Source organism: Cibotium barometz, chromosome 42 (assembly GCF_041138505.1).
Source record: "Cibotium barometz isolate CiBa-2024 chromosome 42, ASM4113850v1, whole genome shotgun sequence".
Taxonomy (NCBI): domain Eukaryota; kingdom Viridiplantae; phylum Streptophyta; class Polypodiopsida; order Cyatheales; family Cibotiaceae; genus Cibotium; species Cibotium barometz.
In genome coordinates, this window is record NC_141087.1 from 8,014,348 (window position 1) to 8,024,316 (window position 9,969).

General features: G+C 41.8%; 1 protein-coding gene across 2 annotated transcripts; it reads right to left on the bottom strand.

Annotated features, from left to right (window-relative positions):
* Nucleotides 1–4,434: 4,434 nt before the first annotated feature.
* On the bottom strand, nucleotides 4,435–6,639 carry LOC147614141 (ricin B-like lectin R40C1). Of its 2 annotated transcripts, none has more exons than XM_086780678.1 (7): nucleotides 6,443–6,639; nucleotides 6,158–6,277; nucleotides 5,775–6,009; nucleotides 5,534–5,691; nucleotides 5,230–5,343; nucleotides 4,853–5,099; nucleotides 4,435–4,707 (listed from the first exon to the last, which is right to left on the bottom strand). In XM_086780678.1, coding segments are annotated over exons 1-7 (990 nt in total). In that variant the 5' UTR covers nucleotides 6,557–6,639; the 3' UTR covers nucleotides 4,435–4,705. The 2 variants fall into 2 exon arrangements, with proteins under 2 accessions (XP_086636804.1, XP_086636805.1); XM_086780679.1 differs by having other exon boundaries at nucleotides 4,566–4,584.
* Between the last annotated feature and the right edge of the window lie 3,330 nt (nucleotides 6,640–9,969).

Sequence of the window (9,969 nt, forward strand, 5' to 3'; positions counted from 1 at the left end):
TTCAGGATGCTCATTAGGAAAATTATGAGCTTATTTTGGGGCCCTCTAAGGAGTTTCATGCTCTTTCTCTCTCTTAAGAATGGTCAGCATTGGAGCATGCTTGGATTACCAATTAGTGCCCACCAGTGCTGCAGATTTTTCAAGTCTCTTAAGGCCATGGAAAATTTTGCTCTTCCCCATGCCATCATACTCGAACATGCTCCAATGGTGACCAAACTTTGTAAGCATTTGGGGAGACCCACCCCCATATGCTTGCAAAGTTTGGTCACCATTAGAGAATGTTTGGATTAGTAATTAGTGACCAGTGCATATTTTTCAAGTCTCTTGGTGCTCGAGAGGCCACAAAAAATCCCAATCTTTCCCATGCCATCGCACCTAAACATGCTCTGATGGTGACCAAAATCTTCAAGCATGTAGGGGGGACCCACCCCCACATGCTTAGAAAGTTTCTCAGCATCAGGTCATGTTTAGATTAGTAATTAGCACCCATGTTTGGCTTGAAAGGCCATGCAAAATCCCACTCTTTGCAATACCATCAAACCCAAACTTACTCTGATGGTGACCAAACTTTGAGAGCATGTAGGGGGGACCCACACTCACATGCTTGCAAATTTTGGTCAGCATGAGAGCATGTTTGGGTTAGCAACTTGCACCCAGCATAGATTTTCAAGTCTATTGGTGCTTGAGAGGCCATGAAATATCTCGCTTTTTCCCATTCCATTGTACCCAAACATGCTCCAATGGTTACCAAAATTTACGAGCATATGGGGGGCCCCACCTCCACATGTTCAAAAAGTTTGGTTAGCATAGGAGCATGTTTGGATTAGCCATTAGTGCCTAGTGTAAAATTTTCAAGTTTTCTAGTGCTCAAGAGGCCATGGAAAATCCTGCTCTTTCCCGTGCCACCGTACCCCAACTTGCTCCCATGGTGACCAAACTTTGCAAGAGCATGTAGGGGACACCCACCAGCACATGCTTGCAAAGTTTGGTTTAGCATCACAACATGTTTGGATTAGCAATTAGCACCCAGTGCAGATTTTGCAAGTCTCTTAGTGCTTGAGAGGCCATGGAAAATCCCGCTCTTCCCCATGCCATCATACCCAAAATTTCTCCGATGGTGAACAAACTTTGCGAGCATGTAGGTTGTACCCACCCCCACGTCCTTACAAAGTTTGGTCAGCATTGGAGCATGGCTGGATTAGCACTTAGCACCCAGTGTGAATTTTTCACGTCTCTTAGTGCTTGAGAGGCCATGGAAAATCCCATTCTTCCCCCATTCCATCGTACCCAAACTTGCTCCGATGGTGACCAAAATTTGTGAGCATGTAGGGGGGACCCACTCCCACATGCTTGCAAAGTTTGGCCAGCATCGAAACATGTTTGGATTAGCAATTAGCATCCAGTGTAGATTTTTCAGTCTCTTTGTGCTTGAGCGAACATGGAAAATCTCGCTCTTCCCCATGCCATCATACCCAAACTTGCTCCAATGGTGACAAACTTTGAAAGCATGTGGGGAGGACCCAACCCCACATACTTGCAAAAATTTGTCAACACATCGGAGCATGTTTGGGTTAGCAATTAGCACCCAGCATGGATTTTTCAAGTCTTTTAGTGGTTGAGAGACCATGGAAAATCCCTCTCTTTCCCATGCCATCGTACCCAAACATGCTCTGATTGTGACTAAACTTTGCGAGCATGTAGGGGGGACCCATCCCCACATGGCTGGAAAGTTTGGTCAGCATCAGAGAATGTTTGGATTTGCAACTAGCATCCACCAGTGTGTATTTTTCAAGTCTCTTAGTATTTGAAAGGCCATAGAAAATCCCGCTCTTCCCCATGCCATCGTACCCAAACTTGCTCTGATTGTGACCAAACTTTGCGAGCATGTAGGGGGGACCCACCCCCTCATGCTTGCAAAGTTTGGTCAGCATTCGGAGCATGTTTGGGTTAGCAATTTTCACCCAGCATGGATTTTTCCAGTCTCTTAGTGCTTGAGAGGCCATGGAATATCCCGTTTTGTCTCATTCCATCGTACCAAAACATGTTTCGATGGTGAGCAAACTTTGCGACGATGTGGGAGGGACACACCCCCACATGTTCACAAAGTTTGGCCAGCATTAGAGCAAGTTTGAATTAGCAATTAGTGCCTAGTGTGGATGTTTCAAGTCTTTCAGTGCTCGAGAGGCCATGGGAAATCCCACTCTTCTCCGAGCCATCATACCCAAAATTGCTCTAATGGTGACTAAACTTTGCGAGCATGTAGGTCATACCCACCCCCACTTGCTCGCAAAGTTTAATCAACATCGGAGCATGTTTAGATTAGCAATCAGCACCCAATGTAAATTTTTCAAGTCTCTTAGTGCTTGAGAGGCCATGGATAAGTAGTCGAATCACCTTGGATGCAATTTATGCTCGGATGTTGAGCAAGGGAGATTTGGATGATCCAAATGGTAGTTCTAGCCCCATGATGATGGAATGGTTATGGTGAAGGTTGAGAGAGCATGGAAGGAGAATAAAGACAAAAAATCTTGATGCCCTTGGATGTCTCTAACCTTGTATGAGGTTTCCCTCATGGTGCGGATAGTCTAAAACATCCAGTTTCGGTCAAAATGATGACATAGACTGGTTTGACATGTTGATTGCCAATGACGGAGTGCCTGTCCATGGTGATAGCCTTGTAGAGGTTGATGCAGCTTCGTTTGACACCTTGCTGGAAGACAATGTGGATCATGCAGATTATGCTTGTATGCCGGATGCAGTGGAGCATGGATTGAGTGTTCTTGTTGAGCCTACACAGCATCATCTAGATGTGGATAGAGTGCTTAATTTGTTGCTTATGCACACACTCTGGTGCTATTTAACAGATTTCTTAGGAGATAAAGTGCCATGTTCATTGATTCGAGCTCGGGGTGTTATGCCATTTGGGGTACATGAGCATGTATCAAATGTTGGAGCTTCATCGACATATCTTTTTGATGGCCAGTGTTATGTCTATGTTGTGTGTCTACTCCATGCCAATGGAGTGTGGACATTCTTGTGACCACATGGTTTTATGTTTTCATTTTGTATGATCATGTGTGGATGGCCTTGTATCTGATGGGTTCCTAGCCCTAGCATGTTGCCATAAAATCGTTTCACTATACTTGCACTCTATTCATGATGTTATGTGCACGACAGTGGCATGATCCTATGATTGTGGGCTCGGGTCATCCGATTGGGGGAATACAACCCACCGGGTGTGCCAAGTGTCGGTCAGACAGCTACAGTCGGTAAGCTGCCATGCCAACCGTCGCTGAGCCAGACGTGAGAGCCGATGGTCGGTGCACTTTATTATAAAGATGGGCATGCCAGGGTTAGCTAGTGTGCACCTACTGTATGCATGTTGGGGTGGTGGACATTCAGGACACATAGACTTTTTTGGGCAGATCACGTGATTGTATCAAGCTCTCCCTGAGCAAGGGGAACTTCGATGAAAACCTAGTTCTTTCTCTTCTTCTTCTTTAAATTTTCCTTTCTATGTTTTCCCTTCTCTTTTGTTGTTGTTTCTTTGTTAGGGCACGAGCCACTAACAAATGTGCAAGAGTTTGATGATATTTCTTGCTTACCAAATATGATACCTTAGCGCTTATTGTAGTAATATCTAGTTGATGTTATCTACTACAATGTTCTCTTTCCTTGGGCTTTCGGTTTTGTGTGAGCCTAATATTACCCGGCCTCCTCGGTGTTTCCTCCCTTCAAGGTGTGTTCCTCATGCTTCTAAATCCATAATGATTCGTTAGGTTGATCCCCTCATATTTCTACTTGTTGAGTGTTGCTAAGTGGGGTTGTGCCTTTACCTCTCAGTCTCCTCAGTGTGGCTCTTGAGGTGTGAACCTCACAGGCGTGAGCCTCATAAGCATAAACCTCATGAGCGTGAATCTCAGGAGCGTGAGCCTCACACCAACAAATCAAGCATTGATGCATTGAATTAGAAAGACCAACAAATCGAGCATTGATTAGGAGAATATGTTTTGTATCCATATTTTATGGATAACATGGGTATTATGAGAAGATTCTAATGACTATTTTCAGAAGTTTTACATGTCACATAATAAGAACCATTTTAATGATTTGAGAAGGAGTTTTTAACTCTCTATTTTTAAGATTTTAGTTTGGTTCTTCTACTTGAGTCTATGATGGAAGAGTAAGAGAAGAAGAGTCTAGCCAAAATTAGCAGTAGATGCACATTATACTACTACAAATGGGATTATTTCTCATGGGAAGTGAACAACCTGCAATCTAGAAAGGAAGGGAGGCATGATATCTAGTGTGGTGGTGGATATCAACATTTTTTTCTGTTCTTGCCCTCTTTACAGGCCATTTTAATAGATGCAAGCTCTTGAAAAAATGTAAAAAGGTCCTTCTCTTAGCAAGAAGCTTTTGACATAATAGCTATTTCCAATAACAAAAACAATATAGCTTCATTATTTCATACCAAGCAAGCATATGGATGGTACACAAGGATGATGAATCACCATTGTGAAAACGAGATTACTAGTATTATTAAAGAGACCCTTTTTGGCAGTTTGTCTTCTTTTTGTTCTTCTGTAATAAAGCATCATTATTGTGGATGGTACACAAGGATGATGAATCACCGTTGTGAAAACGGGATTACTGGCTACATTATTAAAGAGGCCCTTTTCGTCTGGTTGTCTTCTATTTGTTGTTCTGCAAAAAATAAGCATCATTAGCGGTCGTATGTTAGTTCTCAGAGACATCAATACAACATGCCCGAGTGTGTGACTTTTATGCATTCTGATAAAATATTGCAATTCAAACGAAGGAGAGATATAATGAAAGAATATGATCTCACAAGAAGAAGAGGAAAACGGAATGAATTGCCATTGTTGCTGCACGTTTGAAGCAGTTACAGGTACGCGTACTGTCAAAGGGTGGTAATATGCAGCATTTTGGTAATCGGTATCACTGGGGAGGTACCAACTAAGTGTGTTATCTCCATTGGCAAGGTTGATCGCAACATAATTTCTTTGAGAGCCTACGCTACGATTCTCTGACCACACAAAGTTATCATCCAGAGGATCGAACTCTGTTGCGATGACCTATTAGTCATCGCAACATACAGCCAAGGTTATATAAAATGTTAGTAACAAAGTAGATGATACACAAAGCGAGGCTAAAAGATTATGTGAGATGAGAGGTAGTTTATATGCATGCATGAAATGGAGATACCTTATCTCCTGGTTTAGTAGAGCCTTTCAGAGCTTTTCCATTGCTTCTGCTTATGACTATAAAGGAAGAGTTAGAATCTTCGTGCCGGCCACGAGCAGGAACTTTATACCATACCTACAAACACGAACACATGAATTCATGTGAGAAGTGTACTTCAACACAAAGAGGAGGCATACGGCTTAGACACGCATATTCATTCATATATATATATATATATATATATATATATAGAGAGAGAGAGAGAGAGAGAGAGAGAGAGAGAGAGAGAGAGAGAGAGAGGGGGGGGCTAATGGTCATGACGTACCTCTCGATCACCATCCTGATTCTGAGAGTTCACTGCGACAACCGTGAGCTCGTCGTTGATAGTACCGCTTGTAGGCGGGAATGTGAGATTTTCGTGAGGATTCTTGACGATCAAAATCTGGGAAACCCATGCTGATTGTATTGTATAGACGGATGGTACTGCAATATATAAGGCGCACGTCAGGATGATAAGACTTGGTTGATACAGCACGGATTTTAAAATTCCATTTCATTTGCCTTACCATACTCATTCAATTTCCAGCGCTGAGTACTACTGGTCCCGCCGTTAGCTGGCGCCTTTTGCAAGATCACGGCCACCCCGTCTCCGTTTTCTGGCGGGGACTTCCCCACTCCCAAGTCCAACAAGAGGTTCAGTTCCAAGGACGAGATGGCACTGCCAAGCTTATCAGAGCGTAACGTCCAAAGTGTGGTGTTATTGGCGCTGTCCGACGCGCCATAGTCTGTATGGAGCGACACCTGGAAAAGGAGGGGGGGGGAGGGGGCTACCAGCTCGTAAATAGTCGTAATATTTGCTCTTGCAACCAACTACGTCCTGATGAGTGGGACGTGCCGCCTGAGCACGTCCCATGCATAATGCAATGAGCACAATTTTGTCATTGGTTACCTTGAGCGGTGCAGTCAGATTGCTCTTAAGGGCCGCTTTGGATCCGTTATTAATCAGCGCAAATGCTGGGTTTCCTTCAGAGTCTTTCAAAAACCTCCATGAATCGTCCTTGTACCACAGCTGCAGAAAACATCAGTGCGACACTGGAAACTTAGCGCACAAGTACAATTTATAGAGCTCTCTCTCTCTCTCTCTCTCTCTCTCACACACACACACACACAAACACACACACGGACGCATGCTATAGTCAAGATGTGCAGCAGAGCAGCTCATAGATTTATAAACCTGGAAAGGGTTGTCCAGATTCTCTGCAGCAAGCACAATGTGAGACCCACGCTGCACAACATTGTAACCAGGGTACTGCGTGGAGGCAATTGTGAAGAAAACTGGAGCAGGCATGTTGCTAGCTACCGCGGAGAAACAAAAGCACTAATTAATTGAATTAAAGTAAGCAGCTTACGAATTGCAAGGGGTGTATTGCTCGGAACGTGGGAGGTCCTTTTATATTAGCTGGGCGGGAGGGAATATGGAGTGCGCCCATGTGATCAAAAATGCGGGATAGGATTTGGATTATTGGATGTGGCTCTGAAAAGGTGAGTGCGTCCTACAGTGGACGGACTGGTCGGCCGCTGCTGCAAGTGCCGTCCTTGTTTGCTTGTGCAAGCGCCCTCTGTTTAGTAGAGGGGTTGTTGCAAGATCAGGGTGTCCAGTTTTATCCAGTTTATGCTGGACTGGGACAATGCTTGGAGAGCAAGTTTTGGGGGGCAAGGTACTTAAAATGAGATCAAGCAAATAATAGAAAATACGCTTGCCCCCTTAAATTAACCCAATATAACTTAAATTAATATGAATTAGTCTAATTAATCAAAATTAATCAAAAATATGATGAAATGATAAAAAAATGATCTTTCCATACTTAGAGTGATCCAATTTATTTTTCCATAGATGCACCATTACAAGCACACTAGTCCCTATAGGTGTTATATGATTCACATCAAAAATATAATTTTACTAATTAGATTATTAATATTTGCAGGCCTTTTGATAGTCTGGAAGAATTTTGAAAAAGAGATCATTAAAAATCCAACCATTGGATTTGTAATTTTTACTAACCGCCACATTCTACTAATGTCTCAGTATCTACCCACTCTTTTGATCTACAAGATTGAGGATTTTAAGTGGTAGCTATTGTGGGTACAAAAAGTGGCGTATATTATAACACTTTAAAGACCTTGAAATATTTAAAGAAAATAGACAAATTATATCTTAAAATTTTCTCAAAAATCAAGTTAAGCTCCATATTATGTAAAGATCTAAGGTACAAAGTGGGAATCTCATATGAGTTTATATGTAAAAGATATTAGCATTTTATGGAATTAGTTCAAATTTGGGACAGGGTATATACATTGACTTTGTACCTAAGAAAATGAGGACTTTTGACTATCTAATGCTTAATCAAATTATGCAACTATATTTCCAACTTTGAATATGATGTTCCAACAAAAGAACTTGAAACGAAATTCCTTCATTTACTAAGAGAGATTAGCCACTAAAGGTAAACAAATACCTGTTTTTTTACTGTTTACAAGGTGCCTGAGTGGACAAAACTGGGCACCCTGATCTTGCAACCACCCAGTCTAGAAGCACACCTACATAGCCAGAGAAGCACACCCACATTTTAGTATTCTCCAGGAGTTACTCTATAGTGAAGTATACATTGAGGGCCATCATTGGGGAGCCTACATCATGCAAGTCATGTGCCTACTGTGATCATGTAGATCAAACTTCATACTATATGCCTATGCATCGTAGAGTCCTCCAAAAGCTCACCTATATATGTGCAGAGTTCTGCTCAAATAGGCTTACAGCCTGTCATACCATACTTGGACAACATGTCCAAGCCATACTACCTGTGTAATAGCAAAATACCATCATGCAATATCACCACCTCTATACCTAGGAAACATCGCAGCTCACCCAAATCCATCATCTTAAACTTTTGCATCAAGACCATCCTGATATCATATATGTCTGCATAATTATCACCATTGTCATCCACATAAATGACTAACAACATGATCCCTTTATCTATCTTGTTCAGATAGACTGAAATCCTATATTGGCGGATATCTAAAATCTTAAGGTAACAAGATAGTCGTGCTCTGGGTTTGGGCCTGCTTCAAGCCATATAAGGTGTTATGTAACCTGCACACAAAATTTGGGTGTGCATTACTCTTATAACATGGTGGCTGCACCATGTATACGTCTTCATGCAAATCACCTTGCAAGAAGGCATTTTTTACATCGATTTGATATAAAGACCAATCCTTCATAGTAGCCATATAAAATCATAGCTCTCATGGCTACCATCCTTGCAATTGTGTACAATGTCTCCTCATAGTCAATGCCATATGTCTGTGTGAAGACCCACTTGTGCATTACTCTTATAACATGGTGGCTGCACCATGTATACGTCTTCATGCAAATCACCTTGCAAGAAGGCATTTTTTACATCGATTTGATATAAAGACTAACCCTTCATAGTAGCCATACAAAATCATAGCTCTCATGGCAACCATCCTTGCAACTGTGTACAATGTCTCCTCATAGTCAATGCCATATGTCTATGTGAAGACCCACTTACATCTAAATGCCTTCTCATCCTTAGGAAATGGCAATAAGTAGCTCCCATGTTGCAGTTACATCCCATGCTGCCATCTCCTCATCCATGCCATCTTCCCATTTCGGATTTCCAAGTGCCTGCTCAAAACAAGTGGGCTCTACCTCTTGTATTTCCTTAACCATGTAGGCATAATGATGGCCTATAAAATCATCATATCTCAACCTATCAATAGGTTATCTAAATCAAGCAGACCTGTGCAAATAGATCACTGTCCAGTGTCCTCAAAATTATCCTGGTTCTCCATGATGCCAAGCTCATTATCAAGGCTCTTCTCTGAGCCATCAAAGGTCCATAGCAACACCCCTATCCTCTACCTCTCTTCTCAGCAAGGCAACTATAGACTGCTTCTGTGATACAACTAGAAGCAACACTCCTAAAAGAAAACACAAACCTCCTAGTAAATCTTCTATCTAAGTTACTACCTACTACTTTAGCCCAAAAATAATGAGGATATTCTTTTCATACATGTAAGAAATTATCACTCTACACCAAGATTTTGTAGACAAGAGAGAGATACTACCTACTGCTTTTGCCCAAAAATAATGAGGCATATTCTTTTGAAATAACAACTCTACGTAATAGTAAACACAACAAAATATTTATAGACGAGAGAGAGAGAGAGAGAGAGAGAGAGAGAGAAAGAGAGAGAAAGAGATGTATAAAATTACAACTCTACATAATAGTAAACACAAAAAAATATTCATAGACGAGAGAGAGAGAGAGAGAGAGAGAGAGAGAGAGAGAATATATGGAGAATCGAAAACTTTGATCACTAAAAACTGATAAAGCAGATGGCAAATAGGTTGCAGGTGGCATATCATTATCATGCTCCATTGTGCAAGTGATGAGCCTAGTGTGATCATATAGATCAAACTTCCCAAGTGCATGTACATCAAGGGTCCTCCAAAAGATCAACTATATCTGCAGCTCGAGGGATTCACAAACCATATCTTATGGTATCATGTGAGTTTAAGGGAGAGGGTTTTTTGAAGGGGGGCTTAAGCTTATAGGGGGTGAGGGGGATTTATGGTGGGGAAAGGGGCTAGGAAGTAGGGGAGAATGAAAGTAGGGGTCTGTTTCTTTTTATAGCTTTTATAATATGTGATCTAGTGGTGTAGTTTGAAAACTT